General features: G+C 42.6%; 1 protein-coding gene and 7 non-coding genes across 8 annotated transcripts in view; 1 reads left to right on the top strand and 7 right to left on the bottom strand.

Moving 5' to 3' along the window:
- Nucleotides 1–5038: 5038 nt before the first annotated feature.
- trnal-uag (transfer RNA leucine (anticodon UAG)) lies at nucleotides 5039–5120 on the bottom strand. The gene has a single exon. It is a non-coding gene; the product is annotated as a tRNA-Leu (tRNA).
- A 573-nt stretch (nucleotides 5121–5693) lies between these two features.
- On the bottom strand, nucleotides 5694–5765 carry trnae-uuc (transfer RNA glutamic acid (anticodon UUC)). Its single transcript has one exon. It is a non-coding gene; the product is annotated as a tRNA-Glu (tRNA).
- Nucleotides 5766–6238: 473 nt separating this feature from the next.
- On the bottom strand, nucleotides 6239–6320 carry trnal-aag (transfer RNA leucine (anticodon AAG)). The gene has a single exon. It is a non-coding gene; the product is annotated as a tRNA-Leu (tRNA).
- Nucleotides 6321–9567: 3247 nt separating this feature from the next.
- trnal-uag (transfer RNA leucine (anticodon UAG)) lies at nucleotides 9568–9649 on the bottom strand. Its single transcript has one exon. It is a non-coding gene; the product is annotated as a tRNA-Leu (tRNA).
- A 573-nt stretch (nucleotides 9650–10222) lies between these two features.
- On the bottom strand, nucleotides 10223–10294 carry trnae-uuc (transfer RNA glutamic acid (anticodon UUC)). Its single transcript has one exon. It is a non-coding gene; the product is annotated as a tRNA-Glu (tRNA).
- A 473-nt stretch (nucleotides 10295–10767) lies between these two features.
- trnal-aag (transfer RNA leucine (anticodon AAG)) lies at nucleotides 10768–10849 on the bottom strand. The gene has a single exon. It is a non-coding gene; the product is annotated as a tRNA-Leu (tRNA).
- Nucleotides 10850–12682: 1833 nt separating this feature from the next.
- trnal-uag (transfer RNA leucine (anticodon UAG)) lies at nucleotides 12683–12764 on the bottom strand. The gene has a single exon. It is a non-coding gene; the product is annotated as a tRNA-Leu (tRNA).
- A 4871-nt stretch (nucleotides 12765–17635) lies between these two features.
- hdac8 (histone deacetylase 8) overlaps nucleotides 17636–25297 on the top strand; it is a 41131-nt gene continuing 33469 nt past the window's right edge. The window contains exons 1-9 of the mRNA XM_026162561.1: nucleotides 17636–17838; nucleotides 17951–18076; nucleotides 18174–18226; nucleotides 19249–19379; nucleotides 20683–20824; nucleotides 21522–21634; nucleotides 21758–21835; nucleotides 21926–22034; nucleotides 24380–24552. Of these exons, the coding sequence (XP_026018346.1) occupies nucleotides 17960–18076; nucleotides 18174–18226; nucleotides 19249–19379; nucleotides 20683–20824; nucleotides 21522–21634; nucleotides 21758–21835; nucleotides 21926–22034; nucleotides 24380–24552 (916 nt within the window). The 5' untranslated portion in view covers nucleotides 17636–17838; nucleotides 17951–17959. The remainder of the gene's footprint in view (nucleotides 17839–17950; nucleotides 18077–18173; nucleotides 18227–19248; nucleotides 19380–20682; nucleotides 20825–21521; nucleotides 21635–21757; nucleotides 21836–21925; nucleotides 22035–24379; nucleotides 24553–25297) is intronic.

Raw genomic sequence — 25297 nt, forward strand, 5'->3', positions numbered from 1 at the left:
ACACAACGCCTGACAGAATGACACGACCCGTGCCACGAAGACACGATTGGAACCCAGCGGACTCGGACTTCTACGAGCGGAGGGAGGCAGCGCTTTCCCGTTGGGCAGAGGAGCTCAGGGAAAAACAGCGGCTCTTTACGGAGAGAGAGCACGTCTTCAAGGGGACTCGCCTGGCTCTGGGCGGGCCTAGGAGACGCCGTGTTCAACCAACTGCTGCCTCACCTGCACCAGCGCATTTGCCGCGGAGAGTGGACGTTTCACGCCGCGCTTCAGCCGCTCGGTCTCTCGCCGCTCCGCTCCTCGCTCACACACCCGCCACCTCATTCGCCGGACCTCCACCTTCGCCACGGCACAGCGGCTACGCCTCCCACCTCGACCTCATCGCAAAAATCTAGATAGTAAAACTTGAAAAGTGCAGCACAAAATAGAAGCCCAGAACATTCAGTGACGCTCTTGCTGTTGTAGAAAAACATGTTTAATACTTGCCTGAATGTTTTTGGATACAATAGCATCTGCCTGCCCTGGTTAAACTCTTATTGCAGCAATAGGATTTCAACCCACATGTGTGAGGAGCCTGGAGTCTTAACCCAGATCCTTAGACCACACAATCTAACACCTTACAATGCGGTGGACTTGAAGCACACTTGAGTAGCCACTAACCAGTCAGTGTTGACACTGTGAATAAAAATATATGAAACACCTGCACATTGTAAATGACTTTTGCAAAAGAATTTCTTTTATTCATGTATTACAGTTTTTTCTGATTGCTTAAGCCCTTTTTTTGCAACTATTGGCTAATTTTGCAAAACTCTTCACACAAATAAGAAAACCTGTCACCCAATAATCAAAACATTGTAGTTCTCTTGCAAAAGCAAACACAGCTAGATTAACTCTTCACACCTTCGTAAAAATGGCGTTTCCGTATCAAACAGTACACACAAGCCATCATCTACTAAGCACACAATGCGCCAACTGCACACTGATGGTATGAATACAAAACACATCTGGCGTTTGCCTTCCCTGTGCACAAGGTAGGCTATGTCAGTTTGAGCTCATACTTCTGTCATAGATCCATAAGCATAGAGGGATCCAAACTTCAAGTACTGGTGTTTACAGTTTTTTCTGATTGCTTAAGCACATTTTTTGTAACTATTGGCTAATTTTGCAAAACTCTTCACACAAATAAGAAAACCTGTCACCCAATCATCAAAACATTGTAGTTCTCTTGCAAAAGCAAACACAGCTAGATTAACTCTTCACACCTTCGTAAAAATGGTGTTTCCGTATCAAACAGTACACACAAGCCATCATCTACTAAGCACACAATGCGCCAACTGCACACTGATGGTATGAATACAAAACACATCTGGCTTTTGCTTTCTCTGTGCACAAGGTAGGCTATGTCAGTTTGAGCTCATACTTCTGTCATAGATCCATAAGCATAGAGGGATCCAAACTTCAAGTACTGGTGTTTATTCAAACACATCAAAACAAACACAAGTGTTTATTTCCAAGTATAGGATTATTTGCAATCGCCATAATGACTATATGGGTTACTTGGTCTGCAGTGAACATGCTTCCTCTGCCCCCAGCATCTGGTCATCTAGCAATTCTGTAAAATAACAATTTCAGTATTTTTACATCAATGGTATTGGTGTGTTTCTCATTGGCATACGGCAGTGCTACAAATCTTTGTGCGAAGTGACTGTGCTAACCGATTCTCATTTCAAGATGTCCTTATGATGCTTGCTACAGTGTAGCGGCTCGAGTTAGGCTGGACCCGTTGGCCAGCTACCCTCAGGGTCATTCCACGGTTGATTACATGGTCCACTATTGTAGCTCTGATGTCATCAGCAATTCTATTTCTTACTCTTCCTACCCTTCCTCTCACCCCTCCTCGTCTTCCTCTTGCTCCTCCTTGTCCTTGTCGTCCTCTTCATCCTACTTCTTCACCTCCACGTCCTCTTCCTCGGCCTCCTCTACTTCTCACTCTTTCTGCTCCCTCCATTGTACTCCGCACACACAGCTTACCTGTATTATAGTGCTTAGGCTGATTGCAAAGTGAACTAATTATCTAAAAAAGTTTTCACATGTGAAAGTGTGCCAGACAGTTGGCAAATTAGTGTTAATGATAGCCATACATGTGTATACTTTTGCTAGGAGTGTGTTGGACATTTGGTAATTGAGTGTTGTGCAGTGAATTGTACCTACAGTTTTGCAAAGTGTGTGTTACAAAATTGCAAACTGAGTGCAAAGCAGTTTTTGTGCTTTTGGTTTTGCAAACTCAGTGAGTGGTTTTGCTATAAGTCTGAATAGTTTTAGGAATTGTGCTACAGGAATCACAGTTAGGGTTTAAGCATTCAGAAAAAACTGTAATCGCATTATTATAAAAACAAACAATATCCTGCTCACTCTTCTGTTAATCTTCTTCTCCACTGATGCCTTACAAAAGCCGAAGCTATTGTTGCCTATCTGTACTTCAACATCATTAGTGAAAGGTCAAAATGACTGACCATGAGAGACGTGAGACCGTCTCTGGAAGGCTCTGATTCTTCTATTGAAGTTGGACTTGAAGTGGATTGGACTTGAGAGTTTTATTTCTTGAACATCTGTAAATTGTATTCAACAGATATTAACTGAAATGGAACTAGGGCAAGAGCATAGTCTCATGTAACACACACTCGTGTTACATTTGTACCACAAGGTAACCAAGTAAGTTATTACAAAGATATTCCTATTTACAACGATGGGCTAGGGAAAGGTAGTAATGAGAGTATTTAAAAAGAAGTATCAAAAGTTAACCCTGTATTCCTGAGAATTCTTTTAGAATGTTTCGAATTCACAAGAGCTATTTTAGGATTTTTGAGAGTTCTATTAGAATGTTCCAGATTCCTGAGAATCCTTTTAGGATGTTCCAAATTCCTCCAAATAATTCTCAATGACACATTGCAACACCAAGTTTTATTATAGTCACACATTGCAATAGAGTTTTCTGGGTAATTGACCAAGTCTGGTGGCATTACCTCCAAAGCTTATAGAAGTTTCTGCTAACAGCAGCTACATTGTCAGGAACAGCACCTACCAACAGATATCCTCAACAGCTCACCTCACTATCATAACCGAGCAATATTATTGTCAAATGTTGATGTTATTCACCTACAAAAACTCCTGGCTGTCCGTTGCTGTCATGGGGTGCGGAGGGTTAAATAGCAGCGCACATCTGAAAATAGCTTAACATACTCATGGTCCCTTTGTGGTTGTATAATACCTTGGTGCCACTGGATTTCAGCATGTCTCTCACACTCATACTGGTAACAGATGGTATCTCAGGATGTTTGAGGGAAGCATTCACACATAAAGGACCCAGAGTGGGGGGAGGAGTCTTTTGTCTCCTTCTCCACTGTAAGAGGTGGCAAGGGAGTGTGAAACTTTCTTTGGGGGTGGGGGTACCAAAGGTGTGAAAACAGCTGTGTACTGCCTTTAGTTCCTGTAAGAGGTATGTAACTGAAGGCCATGCTAGACTCAGTTAGGGACTCTGCCCATCGTCTGCCCCGCAATGATGCATTCCTTCACCAAGCTTGGCTTCTGTTCTTGTTATTATTAAAGAATGTTAGCTACCACTGACCGCTTGTCTGGAGGCTTTATTGAATGGAAAACTTGTACAACACCTAACATCATGGAGACCGCTGGAAGCACTGTGAGAATCATGTTCTTTGATTTCTCCAGTGCCTTCAACACCATTCTTCCCTCGGTTCTGAAGGATAAGCTGGAGAACTCTGGAGTGGACCATCACCTCACTACCTGGATCCTGGACTACCTCACCGACCGACCACAGTATGTGAGGACTCAGGGCTGTGTGTCGGACAGGGTTGTCTGCAGTACGGGGGCCCCACAGGGAACGGTTCTGGCTCCGTTCCTCTTCACCATCTACACTGCAGACTTCTCCCACAATTCCACCCAGTGCTTCCTGCAGAAGTTCTCTGATGACTCTGCAATAGTCGGCCTCATCACTGATGGGGACGACAAGGAGTACAGAGGTCTGACCCAAGACTTTGTGGACTGGTGCCAGCTGAACTACCTCCAGATCAACGCCAGTAAAACCAAGGAACTGGTGGTAGACTTCCGCAGGCACAAGCATTCTCCACTGCAACCACTGAACATCCAAGGTATGGACATTGAGGCTGTGGACAGCTACAGGTACCTTGGTGTTCATCTGAACAATAGACTGGACTGGACTCATAACTCAGACGCCCTCTACAGGAAAGGGCAGAGCAGGCTGTACCTGCTGCGGAGACTCAGGTCGTTTGGAGTGGAGGGCCCACTCCTGAAGACCTTCTATGACTCTGTTGTGGCTTCTGCTATCTTTTATGGCGTGGTCTGCTGGGGCGGCAGCATCTCTGCTGGGGACAGGAAGAGACTGAACAGGGTGATCCGAAGGGCCAGCTCTGTTCTAGGATGCCCTCTGGACCCAGTGGAGGTGGTGAGTGACAGGAGAACGGCGGCTAAGCTGTCATCCCTGTTGGACAACATCTCCCACCCCATGCAGCAGACTGTGACAGCACTGAGCAGCTCCTTCAGTGGGAGACTGCGGCACCCACGGTGTGGGACGGAGAGATTTCGCAGGTCTTTCCTCCCCACTGCTGTCAGACTCCATAATAAAGACTTTAACTGATCAAGCACACACATCCATACATATGCAATAATACTAAGTGCAATAATCCTTCTGTCATCGTTGTATTTTTACTCAGTTGTATATAGTATTTGTATTTGTATTCTATTTTTATCTTATTGTATTTTTATTTTATTTTATTCTACTGTATATAGTATTTTATTTTATTCTATTCTGTACAGTTGTGTACTGTATTTATTCTTATTGTATTCTAATTTTTGCCTCATAACTTTTGCACTGTCCACTTCCTGCTGTGACAAAACAAATTTCCCACGTGTGGGACTAATAAAGGTTATCTTATCTTATCTTATCAGCCCTTACAATTTATTGGTAGGGGATGGAAGAAACACGAAAAGAACCTGAAGACTATGGCAGCAGTGGGATTCGAACCCACGCCTCCGAAGAGACTGGAGCCTAAATCCAGCACCTTAGACCGCTCGGTCATGCTACCATTGCGAGTGAGGACCTCATCGCAAAACTCTAGACAGTAAAACTTGAAAAAGTGCAGCACAAAATAGGAGCTCAGAACATTCAGTGATGCTCTTACTGTTGTAGAAAAACATGTTTAATACTTTTTGGACACAAAAACATCTGCCTGTCCTGGTTAAAACCTGTTCATCAACCCTGATTAACAATGGGCTCTTGGCTCAGTTTCATCATTGTCCATATGCAACTTGTCATAAGCACTGATCAACAGGCAGGATCACCATTCACAGAGAGTCAAGGAAGGGTTCCAATCACAGCATTGTAAGATGGCAAGAGACGTACCCTTAATGCACCCACCCTTGTTTCAAAGAAGCTCATTTGATTTTCACATAAACAGCCACCTTGACTCGCCGCTCATAATTGCAGGCCTGCTTGTGTACATCCTCATCACTGAAGACTGTACAGTCCTGATCTGAACCGTTATGCCATGTGCTTAGCCTTACCTGATGTTTGCCTTCAGCCAACAACTTTGCCCTATGTAATCCATCGTGGGATTAACACAAAGAACACATTGGCTTGTGGGCACATTAAAGACATGTTCCCATACCGGGAGTTGAACCCGGGTCGCCTGGGTGAAAACCAGGAATCCTAACCGCTAGACCATATGGGATTGGTTTGGTAATGCGCCACTGTCGTGCTCGTGCTGCTGGGTTAGAACCAGGCATTCTAGCCGCTAGACCATATGGGACTGCTCCACTGTCATGAAATCAAGGATACTCTTGTCACTCTGCAGCCTTGGTGAGACCAACATAGCAGCACCTTAATCAATTCTCCAGCAGTTGCAGGTTCTGCTCAAAAGCACATTACAAGGGAGTGGACTGGACTTGAAGCACACTTGAGTGGCATGTGGGAAAGTCCACTAACCAGTCAGTGATGAGACCATGAACAAAAAGACATGAAAAACATGCAAGTTGTAAATGACTTTACAGCACGTGCCTAATGTGGTTTGGAAGAATTGCTCCTGATGGGTTTCCTGCATGTTTGGACTTGACAGACATTCTATAACAGATTTGATTTCCACTGCAGCCCTTACAATTTATTGGTAAGGCATGGAAGAAACAAAACTTTGCCGCTAGAACACTATGGCAGCAGTGGGATTCGAACCCACGCCTCCGAAGAGACTGGAGCCTTAATCCAGCACCTTAGACCGCTCGGTCATGCTACCAATGCGAGTAAGGACCTCATCGCAAAAATCTAGATAGTAAAACTTGAAAAGTGCAGCACAAAATAGAAGCCCAGAACATTCAGTGATGCTCTTGCTGTTTTAGAAAAACATGTTTAATACTTGCCTGAATGTTTTTGGATACAATAGCATGTGCCTGCCCTGGTTAAACTCTTATTGCAGCAATAGGATTTCAACCCACATGTGTGAGGAGCCTGGAGTCTTAACCCAGATCCTTAGACCACACAATCTAACACCTTACAATGCGGTGGACTTGAAGCACACTTGAGTAGCCACTAACCAGTCAGTGTTGACACTGTGAATAAAAATATATGAAACACCTGCACATTGTAAATGACTTTTGCAAAAGAATTTCTTTTATTCATGTATTAATCGCATTATTATAAAAACAAACAATATCCTGCTCACTCTTCTGTTAATCTTCTTCTCCACTGATGCCTTACAAAAGCCGAAGCTATTGTTGCCTATCTGTACTTCAACATCATTAGTGAAAGGTCAAAATGACTGACCATGAGAGACGTGAGACCGTCTCTGGAAGGCTCTGATTCTTCTATTGAAGTTGGACTTGAAGTGGATTGGACTTGAGAGTTTTATTTCTTGAACATCTGTAAATTGTATTCAACAGATATTAACTGAAATGGAACTAGGGCAAGAGCATAGTCTCATGTAACACACACTCGTGTTACATTTGTACCACAAGGTAACCAAGTAAGTTATTACAAAGATATTCCTATTTACAACGATGGGCTAGGGAAAGGTAGTAATGAGAGTATTTAAAAAGAAGTATCAAAAGTTAACCCTGTATTCCTGAGAATTCTTTTAGAATGTTTCGAATTCACAAGAGCTATTTTAGGATTTTTGAGAGTTCTATTAGAATGTTCCAGATTCCTGAGCGTTCTTAGACTGTTCCAGATTCCTGAGAATTCTTTTAGAATGTTTCGAATTCACAAGAGCTATTTTAGGATTTTTGAGAGTTCTATTGGAATGTTCCAGATTCCTGAGAATCCTTTTAGGATGTTCCAAATTCCTCCAAATAATTCTCAATGACACATTGCAACACCAAGTTTTATTATAGTCACACATTGCAATAGAGTTTTCTGGGTAATTGACCAAGTCTGGTGGCATTACCTCCAAAGCTTATAGAAGTTTCTGCTAACAGCAGCTACATTGTCAGGAACAGCACCTACCAACAGATATCCTCAACAGCTCACCTCACTATCATAACCGAGCAATATTATTGTCAAATGTTGATGTTATTCACCTACAAAAACTCCTGGCTGTCCGTTGCTGTCATGGGGTGCGGAGGGTTAAATAGCAGCGCACATCTGAAAATAGCTTAACATACTCATGGTCCCTTTGTGGTTGTATAATACCTTGGTGCCACTGGATTTCAGCATGTCTCTCACACTCATACTGGTAACAGATGGTATCTCAGGATGTTTGAGGGAAGCATTCACACATAAAGGACCCAGAGTGGGGGGAGGAGTCTTTTGTCTCCTTCTCCACTGTAAGAGGTGGCAAGGGAGTGTGAAACTTTCTTTGGGGGTGGGGGTACCAAAGGTGTGAAAACAGCTGTGTACTGCCTTTAGTTCCTGTAAGAGGTATGTAACTGAAGGCCATGCTAGACTCAGTTAGGGACTCTGCCCATCGTCTGCCCCGCAATGATGCATTCCTTCACCAAGCTTGGCTTCTGTTCTTGTTATTATTAAAGAATGTTAGCTACCACTGACCGCTTGTCTGCAGGCTTTATTGAATGGAAAACTTGCACAACACCTAACATCATGGAGACCGCTGGAAGCACTGTGAGAATCATGTTCTTTGATTTCTCCAGTGCCTTCAACACCATTCTTCCCTCGGTTCTAAAGGATAAGCTGGAGAACTCTGGAGTGGACCATCACCTCACTACCTGGATCCTGGACTACCTCACCGACCGACCACAGTATGTGAGGACTCAGGGCTGTGTGTCGGACAGGGTCGTCTGCAGTACGGGGGCCCCACAGGGAACGGTTCTGGCTCCGTTCCTCTTCACCATCTACACTGCAGACTTCTCCCACAATTCCACCCAGTGCTTCCTGCAGAAGTTCTCTGATGACTCTGCAATAGTCGGCCTCATCACTGATGGGGACGACAAGGAGTACAGAGGTCTGACCCAAGACTTTGTGGACTGGTGCCAGCTGAACTACCTCCAGATCAACGCCAGTAAAACCAAGGAACTGGTGGTAGACTTCCGCAGGCACAAGCATTCTCCACTGCAACCACTGAACATCCAAGGTATGGACATTGAGGCTGTGGACAGCTACAGGTACCTTGGTGTTCATCTGAACAATAGACTGGACTGGACTCATAACTCAGACGCCCTCTACAGGAAAGGGCAGAGCAGGCTGTACCTGCTGCGGAGACTCAGGTCGTTTGGAGTGGAGGGCCAACTCCTGAAGACCTTCTATGACTCTGTTGTGGCTTCTGCTATCTTTTATGGCGTGGTCTGCTGGGGCGGCAGCATCTCTGCTGGGGACAGGAAGAGACTGAACAGGGTGATCCGAAGGGCCAGCTCTGTTCTAGGATGCCCTCTGGACCCAGTGGAGGTGGTGAGTGACAGGAGAACGGCGGCTAAGCTGTCATCCCTGTTGGACAACATCTCCCACCCCATGCAGCAGACTGTGACAGCACTGAGCAGCTCCTTCAGTGGGAGACTGCGGCACCCACGGTGTGGGACGGAGAGATTTCGCAGGTCTTTCCTCCCCACTGCTGTCAGACTCCATAATAAAGACTTTAACTGATCAAGCACACACATCCATACATATGCAATAATACTAAGTGCAATAATCCTTCTGTCATCGTTGTATTTTTACTCAGTTGTATATAGTATTTGTATTTGTATTCTATTTTTATCTTATTGTATATTTATTTTATTTTATTCTACTGTATATAGTATTTTATTTTATTCTATTCTGTACAGCTGTGTACTGTATTTATTCTTATTGTATTCTAATTTTTGCCTCATAACTTTTGCATTGTCCACTTCCTGCTGTGACAAAACAAATTTCCCACGTGTGGGACTAATAAAGGTTATCTTATCTTATCTTATCACCCTGGTTTGGAAGAATTGCTCTTGATGAGATTCCTGCTTGATTGTACTTGACAGACATTCTGTAACAGATTTGAGTTCCACTGAAGCCCTTACAATTTATTGGTAGGGGATGGAAGAAACACGAAAAGAACCTGAAGACTATGGCAGCAGTGGGATTCGAACCCACGCCTCCGAAGAGACTGGAGCCTAAATCCAGCACCTTAGACCGCTCGGTCATGCTACCATTGCGAGTGAGGACCTCATCGCAAAACTCTAGACAGTAAAACTTGAAAAAGTGCAGCACAAAATAGGAGCTCAGAACATTCAGTGATGCTCTTACTGTTGTAGAAAAACATGTTTAATACTTTTTGGACACAAAAACATCTGCCTGTCCTGGTTAAAACCTGTTCATCAACCCTGATTAACAATGGGCTCTTGGCTCAGTTTCATCATTGTCCATATGCAACTTGTCATAAGCACTGATCAACAGGCAGGATCACCATTCACAGAGAGTCAAGGAAGGGTTCCAATCACAGCATTGTAAGATGGCAAGAGACGTACCCTTAATGCACCCACCCTTGTTTCAAAGAAGCTCATTTGATTTTCACATAAACAGCCACCTTGACTCGCCGCTCATAATTGCAGGCCTGCTTGTGTACATCCTCATCACTGAAGACTGTACAGTCCTGATCTGAACCGTTATGCCATGTGCTTAGCCTTACCTGATGTTTGCCTTCAGCCAACAACTTTGCCCTATGTAATCCATCGTGGGATTAACACAAAGAACACATTGGCTTGTGGGCACATTAAAGACATGTTCCCATACCGGGAGTTGAACCCGGGTCGCCTGGGTGAAAACCAGGAATCCTAACCGCTAGACCATATGGGATTGGTTTGGTAATGCGCCACTGTCGTGCTCGTGCTGCTGGGTTAGAACCAGGCATTCTAGCCGCTAGACCATATGGGACTGCTCCACTGTCATGAAATCAAGGATACTCTTGTCACTCTGCAGCCTTGGTGAGACCAACATAGCAGCACCTTAATCAATTCTCCAGCAGTTGCAGGTTCTGCTCAAAAGCACATTACAAGGGAGTGGACTGGACTTGAAGCACACTTGAGTGGCATGTGGGAAAGTCCACTAACCAGTCAGTGATGAGACCATGAACAAAAAGACATGAAAAACATGCAAGTTGTAAATGACTTTACAGCACGTGCCTAATGTGGTTTGGAAGAATTGCTCCTGATGGGTTTCCTGCATGTTTGGACTTGACAGACATTCTATAACAGATTTGATTTCCACTGCAGCCCTTACAATTTATTGGTAAGGCATGGAAGAAACAAAACTTTGCCGCTAGAACACTATGGCAGCAGTGGGATTCGAACCCACGCCTCCGAAGAGACTGGAGCCTTAATCCAGCACCTTAGACCGCTCGGTCATGCTACCAATGCGAGTAAGGACCTCATCGCAAAAATCTAGATAGTAAAACTTGAAAAGTGCAGCACAAAATAGAAGCCCAGAACATTCAGTGATGCTCTTGCTGTTTTAGAAAAACATGTTTAATACTTGCCTGAATGTTTTTGGATACAATAGCATGTGCCTGCCCTGGTTAAACTCTTATTGCAGCAATAGGATTTCAACCCACATGTGTGAGGAGCCTGGAGTCTTAACCCAGATCCTTAGACCACACAATCTAACACCTTACAATGCGGTGGACTTGAAGCACACTTGAGTAGCCACTAACCAGTCAGTGTTGACACTGTGAATAAAAATATATGAAACACCTGCACATTGTAAATGACTTTTGCAAAAGAATTTCTTTTATTCATGTATTAATCGCATTATTATAAAAACAAACAATATCCTGCTCACTCTTCTGTTAATCTTCTTCTCCACTGATGCCTTACAAAAGCCGAAGCTATTGTTGCCTATCTGTACTTCAACATCATTAGTGAAAGGTCAAAATGACTGACCATGAGAGACGTGAGACCGTCTCTGGAAGGCTCTGATTCTTCTATTGAAGTTGGACTTGAAGTGGATTGGACTTGAGAGTTTTATTTCTTGAACATCTGTAAATTGTATTCAACAGATATTAACTGAAATGGAACTAGGGCAAGAGCATAGTCTCATGTAACACACACTCGTGTTACATTTGTACCACAAGGTAACCAAGTAAGTTATTACAAAGATATTCCTATTTACAACGATGGGCTAGGGAAAGGTAGTAATGAGAGTATTTAAAAAGAAGTATCAAAAGTTAACCCTGTATTCCTGAGAATTCTTTTAGAATGTTTCGAATTCACAAGAGCTATTTTAGGATTTTTGAGAGTTCTATTGGAATGTTCCAGATTCCTGAGAATCCTTTTAGGATGTTCCAAATTCCTCCAAATAATTCTCAATGACACATTGCAACACCAAGTTTTATTATAGTCACACATTGCAATAGAGTTTTCTGGGTAATTGACCAAGTCTGGTGGCATTACCTCCAAAGCTTATAGAAGTTTCTGCTAACAGCAGCTACATTGTCAGGAACAGCACCTACCAACAGATATCCTCAACAGCTCACCTCACTATCATAACCGAGCAATATTATTGTCAAATGTTGATGTTATTCACCTACAAAAACTCCTGGCTGTCCGTTGCTGTCATGGGGTGCGGAGGGTTAAATAGCAGCGCACATCTGAAAATAGCTTAACATACTCATGGTCCCTTTGTGGTTGTATAATACCTTGGTGCCACTGGATTTCAGCATGTCTCTCACACTCATACTGGTAACAGATGGTATCTCAGGATGTTTGAGGGAAGCATTCACACATAAAGGACCCAGAGTGGGGGGAGGAGTCTTTTGTCTCCTTCTCCACTGTAAGAGGTGGCAAGGGAGTGTGAAACTTTCTTTGGGGGTGGGGGTACCAAAGGTGTGAAAACAGCTGTGTACTGCCTTTAGTTCCTGTAAGAGGTATGTAACTGAAGGCCATGCTAGACTCAGTTAGGGACTCTGCCCATCGTCTGCCCCGCAATGATGCATTCCTTCACCAAGCTTGGCTTCTGTTCTTGTTATTATTAAAGAATGTTAGCTACCACTGACCGCTTGTCTGGAGGCTTTATTGAATGGAAAACTTGCACAACACCTAACATCACCCTGGTTTGGAAGAATTGCTCTTGATGAGATTCCTGCTTGATTGTACTTGACAGACATTCTGTAACAGATTTGAGTTCCACTGCAGCCCTTACAATTTATTGGTAGGGGATGGAAGAAACACGAAAAGAACCTGAAGACCATGGCAGCAGTGGGATTCGAACCCACGCCTCCGAAGAGACTGGAGCCTAAATCCAGCACCTTAGACCGCTCGGTCATGCTACCATTGCGAGTGAGGACCTCATCGCAAAACTCTAGACAGTAAAACTTGAAAAAGTGCAGCACAAAATAGGAGCTCAGAACATTCAGTGATGCTCTTACTGTTGTAGAAAAACATGTTTAATACTTTTTGGACACAAAAACATCTGCCTGTCCTGGTTAAAACCTGTTCATCAACCCTGATTAACAATGGGCTCTTGGCTCAGTTTCATCATTGTCCATATGCAACTTGTCATAAGCACTGATCAACAGGCAGGATCACCATTCACAGAGAGTCAAGGAAGGGTTCCAATCACAGCATTGTAAGATGGCAAAAGACGTACCCTTAATGCACCCACCCTTGTTTCAAAGAAGCTCATTTGATTTTCACATAAACAGCCACCTTGACTCTACTGATTCCATCTATTTTGGGAACCAGTAGTCTGAGATATTGATGATATGGTACTGTAATGTCTTTAGATGAGATGGAGTCTGATTATTGAAGATGTGAAGAGAATAAATTTTCAGCGAGCCAATTAAGAGAAGTCAGGATTGGAGAATTGGCCATCTTTTCTTTAGTCTGTACCATTATTACTGCAAATAAATTTGACCAACATAAACAGAAAACAAAAATCAACATAGGAAAATAAAGCAATACTCAACTAAAGCCCACATGAGGAAAAAAGCCTCCTGGGAGGGGTCACTTTGTCAAGCCTCTTGGTTGCCCAAAACAAAGCGTAACCTGATACACTCCATTTCTCCTCTCACAGTGAAACAGTTTTTCAATTACCTTGACATACAAAAGCACTCCAAGGACAAACAATGAATCACGAAAAACTCTGCTGTTCAGTCTGTCTGGATCTACTGAAGGATCCAGTGACTATTTCTTGTGGACACAACTACTGTATGAGCTGTATTAAAGTCCACTGGAATAAAGAGGAACCAAAAGGAATCTACAGCTGTCCTCAGTGCAGAAAAATCTTCATCCCGAGGCCTGCTCTTGTGAAAAACAGCATGTTAGCAGAGTTAGTAGAGGACTCTAAGATACCTGGAATCCAACCTGTTTCAGCTGATCTCTGCTATGCTGGACCTGAAGATGTTTCCTGTGATGTCTGCACTGAAAAGAAGCTGAAAGCAGTGAAGTCCTGTCTGGTATGTTTGGTTTCTTACTGTGAGCAACACCTCCAGCCTCACTATAACTCTGCCTTTGACAAACACAAGCTGGTCAAACCATCGAACAGGCTCAAAGGGAACATCTGTTCAACTCATAATGAGATGATGAAGATGTTCTGCCGTACTGATCAAAAATGTATCTGCTATCTCTGCTGTGTGAATGAACATAAACGCCACAACACAATTGAAATGCAAAAAGAATTTGAGGTGATTTTGCAAATTGTTCACCGGAGAATTCAGACCAAAGAAACAGAAGTGAACGTGCTTGGGAAGGAAATCGAGGACATTCTGCAATCTTCTGATAGCGCTGAGAAGGACATTGAGACAATCATCAATGAGCTGGTGAGTTTCATTAAAAAGAAAGGCTCAATCTAATGCTTCTTGGCGACAATTCACTCCCTGGTGGAGATTTATCAGCCCTAGGATCAGGAACACAATTAAAATCACCTCCCAACACCAAATATGGGGAAGCTATGGCTGAAACATGGGTTAAGAGATTGGGGAAAAAAGAGACATCTTCTGAATTTGGACCATAAACACATCCTATAAAAACAGATTCTCTAAATAAGAAACCAGATATAAGAATGTAGCGTCCTTCCTTATCTTTTATGACTTTTTCTGTGGTTAGAGGCAAATTGCTATGGATAAGGATGGCTACTCCTCTGCTTTTTGTGTTATATGATGAGTAAAAAACTTGGCCAACCCAATTTCTTTTTAGTTTTGAGTGTTCCAAATCATTTAAATGAGTTTCTGAAAGTAAGGCAATTTGTATTTTTTCCTTTTTCAAGAATGAAAGAAGTTTTTGTCTTTTAACAACATTATTCAGCCCTTTAACATTTAAAGAAATTATTTTAAGGTCAGTCATATCAGCTCAGTCTCTTTTGTTATAGTTTCTTTCCCCCCTCTATTAAAACATGATGTGTGGGAAACCATTTCTCGGAATGCGCAACTGCAAATAAGCAAACAGATGTTTCCATAAAAGGGAAAGGTAATTTTAGATACATTATATAGACACAAACATGAAAAAATAAATGAATAAATAAACAACAGAAACAATAGCCACGCATATTAATGATAAAAAAAAAAAAAAAGGAAAAAGACAACCCCTAAAACCCCCCTTCCCTCCCCCCAAAAAACAATCCTACAGTCCATCAAAAAAGAAAACTTGGTCTCATGAAACCGAGCAAAGGTCACTGACAGGGAGGCAAAAAGGGAAAAAAAAGAAACAAAACTTCCTCTCCAAACTCCCGCATGCCACCGAGAGAACCAGCCAATCTCATTTATATTTCTGAGTTAAACATGTTTTACTTTATAAAGTTTGTAAGAAAAAACAAATAAGAAGGGACGGGACAGTTAAATCATTCCTTAATAAGAGTACAACTTCCAGTTCCAATATACCTTAACATGGACTGGGTATCCTTAAATTAAGAGTATGTCTAATATTTAAGTGCCGTAATAGAACTGATCATATTCAATCAATTGCTGTCGGTGTTCAGTTTAACTCAAATTGTTCAAAAAAGCAAGAGCATCTTCAGATTTACGGAAGGAGTAATTTTCCCCTCCGTGAGAAAAGTTAAGTGTAGCAGGATAGCGCATATAAAAGCGCATATTTTTCTGGATTAGTTTTTGGCACACTCCGTTAAACGCACGTCGCATCTCTTTTACTCCTGTTGCCAAATCTTGTCGAATATGAATGATCTGTCCATCATAAGTCAGGGGGCCATTATCTTTAGCTGCAGTGAGGATCCTAATCTTGTCTACCGGATTATGCACCTTAATAATCATTGCACGAGGGTGATTAGGTCTTGATAATCCAATGGACCGATGGGCTCTGTCGATTTTGATTTTCCCCTGTTTTTAATGTAAATGACCCCTGTCAGAGTGTAATGACCTAATAGTTGTGCGAATTTAGAATTTTAAGTGACTGTCCTATTCTGCTCTGGGGAACAGGGCAGTGGCGACGTGATAGCAACTTCCTGAACTCAGTTGGTTACTCGTATGATTAATGTCTTTTCCTGTCATCTACTTAATCACTTACTGAATAAATACTGTATATATAAACAAATACAAAAACATAAACACTTTGCTACCTATGTAAAGAAATCGAAATAATAAAGATGACTAATTATGCATAATACATAGAGTACTATATTTATTGTGTGTTCACTTCATGAATTTGGTGACTGCTGCTGTAGAAAAAGCTCCAAAAGACCACGGATTTTGGCAGGACCCAGAAAGCAATGTTACACAACAGATCATAAGTAAGTGTGTTTATTTTTCAACAAAAGGAAAGAGGCATGTAGAGCCAGGATCAGGGCAGTCATAACATATTTAACAAGCAAATAGGGATTGTTTGTAAAGAAGGAGGGGGAAAAAATTAGTCAGAACAGGAATGGCAGGGAGAACATAAATTGCGAGACGAAATCCGGGGAGTTGGTCAGTGGTCACCGATCGATGATCAGTGGTCACTGATTAAAAGTCTTTGATCTGTGGTTGTTGATCAATGGTCATGACAATTTGAATATTAACAAGAAACTGACCTCACAGGCCATTGTTCACCAGTGGTGCTAGTTTCAGTCATTGTGCAAAGGTACTGTTTATAAAGTTGGGGAAACCTGCAGTCAGGTGAGACTGAAAAAATCACATGTATGATTTTTCCAAGCCCGGTTCGAGCTCCGGCTTGGACAGTCTCGGTCGTTGTGTCCTTGGGCAAGACTCTTCACCCGTTGCCTACTGGTGGTGGTCAGAGGGCCCGGTGGCGCCAGTGTCTGGCAGCCTCGCCTCTATCAGTGTGCCCCAGGGTGGCTGTGGCTAGAATGTAGCTTGCCATCACCAGTGTGTGAATGTGTGCATGGATGACTGGATATGTAAAGTGCTTTGGGGTCCTTAGGGACAAGTAAAGCGCTATATAAATACAGGCCATTTACCATTTACCATTATTTCTCAACTGAGAGGAGGTGACCTTCTGAAATCCCATGATTTCCTTAAACACAGTGTAACCCAGTACATATCACCTTCTCCTCTCACAGTGATAATGTTTGGCATGCATTTTGCAGACAAAAATTGACACCCAGGCTACAAAATGGATCAAGAGAAACTCTGCAAATCAAATCCCAGCAGAAAAATGAAAGGTGTCGAGTTATAATGCTTCAGAAGAAGCTGGAGTAGGAGGTCTCTGAGCTGAAGAAGACGGACAAGGAGCTAAAGCAGCAACATGGAATTTCTACTCAGCTACTCCCTGCTTTTCAAACTTAACAATTATACAGACTCACCAAACTTCAAAATGTGTCCAGTTAAACACTCTGAAAATCTGAAAACAGCAGCGCTAGAAGGCATCTATAAGTTGGAATTTTGACTTAATAACTTTAAATTATGGGTAGTTATGGGGTAAGGGGGATAGGGGTTAGGCTTTTATAGCTATGATAAAACAAACAATGCATATATCTTAGGGTGATGTCACAATGGAGAACACTGCCCCCTTTAGTTAACTACACGTTTATTGGAGTTTAACCAGGTTCTATTTCAGTTTACAGCCCTGTTTTCCCCTCTCCTACTGAAGGTTGTTTGTGAAATACATGTCTGGGTTGGTGGAAGGACAAAGTTAGGGTGAACACGTATTATATTCAGCAGACTCGTCTGTCTCGACGAGTTTATCGGTTGGCTATCAATGTAGCGGTTGAAGAGTCCGTGAAAAGACTACAAGGAATCCCAGAATGCACCTCACGTGCGTCCGCTGAAATGGAGACAAAGTGTCCTCGTGCGGAACTTTAGACGAGTTCTTAAAATCTTCTATCTCTCGTTACAGAATTATCGAATTGACTTTTTTTCATGGAGATAAAATAGCATTAAGACATAATATAAAACACAAAGTTATAATTTTCAAAACCTGTATGCCTGTTAATCTCACGGTTGAAGCCAGCTTTACCGGGTGGGTAACACGGAATGTTGACAGTGTGACGCCAGACTCGGGCAGTAGAAGCCGCTCTCTGTGTTCAGAATTTGTCTTATATTTCAGCTCCATCTAAACATTTGGATTTCAGCCAACCTAAATGAGTTTCAGGGGTGACAGCGATGATGACGACAGCTTCAGTAAACGAAGAGTCGCGTATGTTTACGGTCCGGAGTACATCCAGACCTGCGACACTTTATCCAAAGTGCCAAACCGGGTGAGTTGAACTGAATGAGAGGCGTTACAGAGCTAGTTAGGTAGCAGCCTTTTCCTAATCTGGAAAACGATATCCTTGTCTTTACCTCTGTTACCAGGCGAGTATGGTCCACTCACTGATAGAAGCCTATGGACTGCTTCAACACATGAGGTGAGCTGCTGGTGTTTGCACCGAGAGAGAACACAGTTGGTATTGTTTTTGTCAGTGAGCAGGAGAGGATGTACAAAAGACACACTGTGCAAGATGAAGGTGGGTGGATCAATCCAAATATCAATAGTATCGCTACCAAAGCTAGTATTTGTATCGGATCTATATAAACATTTGCATTGTTGCACAGGAGTAGTGGGAGAGGATCAGCGATTTATAACTAATGATTAAAGCAGCAGAGTGCTGTATAAACACACTGAGAGTGAAAACAGGTGAGTAAAGAAGAAACATTTAGTCTGTCAGGAGAAGCCCCAATCACCCTTGGCCTATTGCAGCATAACTAAAGCAGGATTCAGGGAATTATTAAGATGTTGGTCAAAACTGGGAACACTGTCCAAAATGATGCCAAAATTCCTGACTTGCTCACTGTGAGAAAGGGATGATAACAAAAACCTCCTGAGACAAAAGTTTTACTATTGCTCGGCTGGTAGGTGGCAGAGATAGTGACAGTCTGCTAGCAACAAAAGAAATCACTAGGAGGTTTCTGGTGCAGCATCTTCTTTCACCCAGCGAGAGCCAACAACCTCCGTAGTAACCACTGGTTGTGTCACATCTACTATGGTGGACAGCCCTAAAAACAATGTACGTGTGAAGTACAAATAAAACTTGTGTTCTTTCATTTATAGTCATTTACAAATGATGTTACCGGTTTAGCTCAGTGCATTAAGTGGGCGAACACATGCCGTACAGCTAAGAGTGGCTAGTCCGAGTTCGAGTCCAACCCGTGGCCCTGCCTGTTTTACCCCTTCTCTGTCTGCTCCTGCTTTCCTGCCCACTGTGTCTATCAAATAAAGCTGAAAAATCCCCTAAATTCCACTTTTTCAGGTAAACACTTATATTTAATATAATTATATAAAGTTTCTCTTTTTACCTTGATAACTGTTATTTTTAACTCAATTTCTTATGTCTGTTTGTCACTGCAGTGTCTCTGTTGTTAAATCACTCTTTCTCTCTACTCTCTCCAGCATTGTCAAACCCCACGTGGCCACTATAGAGGAAATGGCCAAATTCCACACTGATTCCTACCTGGAGCATCTCCACAAGATCAGCCAGGACGGAGACAACGATGACCCCCAGTCGGCTGACTACGGCCTGGGTGAGCAAAACACATTGCTACCTTTTTATTATTTAATCTTTAATGTGTTAAACGCACACACTTTCAGTGCAGTATGGTGTCATTGGGTTTCTGGTTTAAAGCACAGCTGCCTTTTTCCTGTATGACTAAAGTGATGAAGGGGTTAATTGATCATTACCTGCAATATTAAAGCAGCTGTAGTACAAAAATGGAAATAAAGGGGTTAAAATGATTTCACCAGTAGATGGCGATGTAACACTGCACTTAATAACACTGACAGCGATCATAAATGTTCTCCTCAAATAACATTTTTTTTCTTTTGTTTGAGACACAAGTGCTTAAAAAAAATCTAAGGGTATGTTTGTTGATCTTGTCCCACTCCTAGGATCCCACTGTTGTTTGTTGTTCTTGGATGGGTTGTATGTTAGTCCATCCTTTTCCGAAGTTTACATTTCTAACTTTAGACTAAGCTTCAAGTTCACTCTGCTTGTTTTTGTTCCATGACATTCCCTTATCCTTTATCTTTCTCTCACCCTCTCTTTTTTAACTCAGTAAAGTTCTCATTCAAGGACTTGAGTTACCCTTCAGACTTCAGTGCGGTTTAAGGCGCAAATATCAGGCAAAGTTTTGTGCTTTTGTGTGTCGTCGTAAAATCCACTGCATGCATGCATGTACCGCGAAGCATTATATTAGGTGCCTGTTGAAGTAACTCGGTGTTTATTAGTGGCGTTTCAGTGTCACCTCTTACTGGCATGCATCACTAGGGTAACATGTGCTGCAGACCTAACCACATCCAGTTAAGACACCGCAAAGTGACCAATCAGTTCCTTGGAAAATAGTGTTACGATTCCTGGAAAAGCTGGTCATATGAGACTGATAAGCCCTCGATTAACTTATCGAGTTGATAACCATCTGCATGTGACTTTTGACAGGAGCAGACACTTCCCCCAACCAGCTGTACGGTGAGGGGAGGAAGATGGGGGGGAAAAAGACACACTGTGGAAGAGAGCCACTGGTAGATAATAACTAATGATTAAATACAGAGTGGTGTATAAACACATAGTGAGTAAAGAAGAAACACAGTGCATTGTGGGAATACCCCAGCAGCCTTGGCCTATTGCAGGGTAACTAAGAGAGGATTCACCTGATCCAGCTCTAACTATAACCTTTATCAAAAAGGAAAGCTTTAAGTTTATCCTAGCTGTCAGATCCCTGACAAATTAACATGCGCACTGCGAATTGGTTTTGCCTTTTTTTTTTTTAAAAAGTATTTATTTTTTAAATCCCTCATCTTCCTCTCGCCTGCTGTATTTTGTCCCTCCAGGCTATGACTGTCCAGTGGTCGAGGGCATATTTGACTATGCAGCAGGAGTGGGGGGTGCTACGCTGACGGCAGCTCAGACTCTGTTGGACCAAAAGTGTGACGTGGCCATCAACTGGGCAGGAGGGTGGCACCACGCCAAGAAGTAGGCTAACACACTTTAGTGTGCTGTGACCTTCCTGTGTGCTGCATTACATGTGCATATAGTGTCTCCCAGCAGGCTGTCCTCCTGACCCATGCCCTCCTTCTGCACCTAAACCAGCTTTAGACGAGCACTTGTTCAGTCAGTACTTGTCAGTTTAAGAACAGAGACAGTGTTTGGTGGATAATGTGACTTTCTTTATCCACTCAGAACAAAATCTTTTGGCTATGTCCTTTTAATCGTATCTGTAGACAGTAATAGCCCATTAATGTGTGCCGATGTGATGTAATCGCACTGTTGTCTCCCCCCGTGACAGTCACATAAATGCCCGTGAAGGCAGACTTGCAGTTGGATTATTTGTCACTCATGAGGGTGAGAACGGCGAGCATAAATAGAGCCCCAAGCAGCCAGTTTCCCCTCTCCACTCAAAGATCTACTGTAGGAATCACTGTTTAGATAAACTATATCTGCATAAACCTTTAGAGACATTACACACTGGTCACCGAACAGTCGTTGTTGTGCTTATGTCAGTCACTCTGGCTTAACTGATCCAGCTGTGATCCGGTGTTTCAGGGCTAGACTCAGAATTTGTTAAACCATCAATTTCCATCAGTTACATCAAATAGCCTGAAGAGGGTGCTCTTGACAAAGCAGTACATTTCAAACGTGGCGCTTCATCTTCATCTCTCTTATCGTCCAGGGATGAGGCTTCAGGCTTCTGTTACGTGAACGATGCCGTGCTGGGAATCCTCAGACTGAGAGAGAAATACGAAAGAGTCCTTTATGTGGACGTTGACCTGCATCATGGAGACGGTGCACACCAAACCGTGACTTTTGCACAATTTAAAATAAGCGTCTTTTACATTTTGTCATCCTCACAGCAGTTTTTTTGGTTCCAGGTTTTAAAAGCTCTTTCCTCCCCTTTGGTCTCTGCAGGTGTTGAAGATGCCTTCAGCTTCACATCCAAAGTTATGACCGTTTCACTGCACAAGTTCTCGCCCGGGTTCTTCCCAGGTCAGGCAATACAATGAGCTTAACCACGGCATGCTTTAATATGCCTATTTGAATCATGAGACCGTGTTGGATAAGTTTGTGCTTGCTTAGGTACGGGTGACCTGTGTGACACCGGGCTGGGTAAAGGCCGCTGGTACGCTGTGAACGTCCCGCTGGAGGACGGCATCAAGGACGACAGATACTACCAGGTTTTTACCAGGTACACACACAGAGAAACTGTAGCGCTGTCCTCCTATATAACTCCAACAGATCAGAGGTCAGTGTCATCCATTGATGAGTGCTATGGAGCATGTGCAAGTTCAGCATTTTATCAGGGACACTTTAGCAGGGAAATCCTTCCATTGTGAGGCTTAAACTGGGGATTTTCTAGTTGAAGGAGTTTCTCTGTGCTGAGCACTCAATGCAAATGTGTCGCCTCTAAAAGGAAATAAAGGGCTAAAACCCCTTGTTTGTTCTCTCTATCTCAGCATCTGTATATCGCAGATTCTGTGATCTTGAACAGGAGGAGCTGAGTTTGTTTCCTCTCAGCTGCTTATAAATCCTTAAAATCTGTATTTGAGCAAAAGAGCAAAAAAAGTGTAGGCGGTGTTTTTTTTCTGGGTTTTTTTGGCAAGCACCAAGCAGCAATCATCTCAGCTCTGTGTGTGACTGCTGGGATCATTCCAGGAGAGTTTTTTTGTTTTGTTTTTTTAATGGAGTGGCACAAGAGTAAGACAGAGGGGTCTCAGTGGAAATCAGACATAAACAGAGTGTAGAAAATTAGCATAGAAAACACTGGATGTGATTTTCAGGCCCATGTGCCCTCACACACGTAATGCTACAGTTACGAAACAGGAATTTAGGCTTTCTTTAGTACAACTCATAAAAACACTTAATTAGTCTAATAACACTAAAGTTACAGCATCAAAATAAACTTACAAATAGTCATTATAAACAATTGAATACACAAGGTTATTGGGTTATAATTATTCATTCTATAATGTTTATGTCAGTTTAATGGTGAGAGATCATTTTATTTGACTATGTGCTGCTTTGTTGGGTTAGCTTTAGTAATGCAGCATCACTGTTATTGTGCAAAAGTCTTGAGTCACCCCTCATTTCTTCATAGTTTACTTCTAAGGAGCATTTCTTGTCAGGCTTTCTGAAAGTCTTTCAATGTTTTTCTTTTATCGGCTGCTTTTTCAGTTATTTTCAGTCTAGTCCATTTTCAGAAGATTGTTTTTTGTTGGTTAAGTCAGTTTAACACTGTACTACGCATCATTCAGGCATAAAAAATGGTAAATGGCCTGTATTTGTATAGCGCTTTACTTAGTCCCTTAGTCCCACAGCCACCCTGGGGCGCACTGAAAGAGGCGAGGCTGCCGGACACTGCCGCCACCGGGCCCTCTGACCACCACCAGTAGGCAACGGGTGAAGTGTCTTGCCCAAGGACACAACGACCAAGACTGTGCGAGCCGGGGCTCAAACCGGCAACCTTCCGATTACAGGACGAACTAACAACTCTTGAGCCACGATAAAGCACATCATTTGTTCCTTCGCCTATGAAAAATGTCAAATATAACAAAGTGATTCCCAGAGAGCTATTAGATTAAAGAATCTTACCATATTTGTGCATTGTGTGCAGTTTCCTCAAAAACAAACTGAGGAAACCTAAAAAAGCATGTAGTACATACAATAGATGAACAGTAACAGTGCAAGTCATGTCCTTAACAAAACAAGACCTGACAAAACCTGGAGAACTGTTCCTGAAAACTGCTTTTTATCCTTGTTGTAATTTCATGGTTGCGGATCAGCCGGCATCTGTGAGCTGATGGTGATGGAAATTAAAATTGCTCTATTACACAGCGTCGACTTCTAATGGGTGAAACTAAAGTCTTTTCTTGTAAAGTAACTAATGCAAGTGACTGAAAACTTATCCCATCCATCCACTTCCACTTCTCAAGTTCAAGGTCATGTGTGGGTGCAGGGGTCATAGGGCAAAAGGTGGTGTACATCCTGGACAGGTTGCTGGTCTTTCATAGGTTTAACACAGGGAGACAAACACTTGATACCTAACCTAACAAATGCATGGGTTTAGACTGTGAAAGAAAGCTGGAGTACCCAGAGAGAGCTGGGGAGACTGTGCAAACTCCACAAAAAAGACAGCGTAGTGCTCCAGCTCTGTGAAATAATGAGTAAGCTGCATGTAGACTAATACTTCATTACTTTTATTGGTATAATCACAGGCTACTGCTTTAGCACCTCTAATTGGTGGAAGCAACTGAACAAATTGGGTGTAAGTGTTTTGTTTTAGTGTTCTACACTTACTATAAAGTTATTATTGTTCAGAACGGAATGTACAGGTAAGTCACGTTAGCCATCACTGCTTGAGTGCCAGGAAGGTTTTTGTTGGCTCAAAAGGCCCCTATGGTAGTGACTATGCACATAAGCTCAATTAGTCACAGAAGTCTATACATTTTCCTGAATTGTTTTCTTTTTTGGATGCTTGATAACCAAATGATATGCATCCTCTGCGAGTAACAGAATTCTTTCTTCTTTTTACAGCGTCCTGCAGGAGGTGCGGGCACAGTTCAACCCGGAGGCGATAGTGATGCAGCTGGGTGCCGACACAATGGCGGGTGACCCTATGTGCTCCTTCAACATGACCCCTGTTGGGGTGGGCAAGTGTCTGCAGTATGTCCTGCAGTGGCAGCTACCTACACTCCTGCTGGGCGGAGGTACGCTTCACGTATGTGTTTATTATTCTGACTGATGTTGATGTGTGTGTGTTGGTATATCTCCACGTATGGCTGTATGCGCATGTTTCTCGGAGTGCTGAGGTAGTCCAGATGTAACGGTGTAGTGCGCCTTCTGTTTGTGCGTGTTTGCGTTGAATTTCTGAGTCCGTTACTTAAGCACATTTACACACACTGCCCTGTCCCAGACTCCTCAGCCCTTGGCCAGATGATAGCTACTAATTATACAACACAATGAATCCATTTTACTCAACTACAATCCCACCTCTCTTCCTTTCTCTCCCCTCCCGCTCTGCCCTACATACTTTCTCCTCAGTCCATTCCCTCCATCTTTAAACTTTCTCTGTGTCTTCTGTATGTGGGAGGCTTTATAGTTTTTCTTCCAGAGGATTTTGTCATGTTAGCTTCCTTTTTTTGGTCTGAAGAGCCACACAAAGCTGTATAAATGTGAAAGTACAAATGAGCTCTTATTGCACACACATTCAACTGACCACAAGAATGAGCTGGTTCAGGTCAACAAAAGAATAGACTGTGTACAAAAGCTGCTCATACCCACATGGACAAACATAACTGCTAATCAATGCTAAATAAAAGAATAAATAAGTACTCAGATTTCATGCACTTTGACAGATAAAAAAATTAGAAATTGAAATACTTCAAAACAGCAGCACAAACAGTGCAACTTTAACAAGAAAAAAAACACCCTCCATACATTTGTTCTGTGGCA

This window comes from Astatotilapia calliptera, chromosome 3, assembly GCF_900246225.1.
Source record: "Astatotilapia calliptera chromosome 3, fAstCal1.2, whole genome shotgun sequence".
Lineage (NCBI taxonomy): Eukaryota > Metazoa > Chordata > Actinopteri > Cichliformes > Cichlidae > Astatotilapia > Astatotilapia calliptera.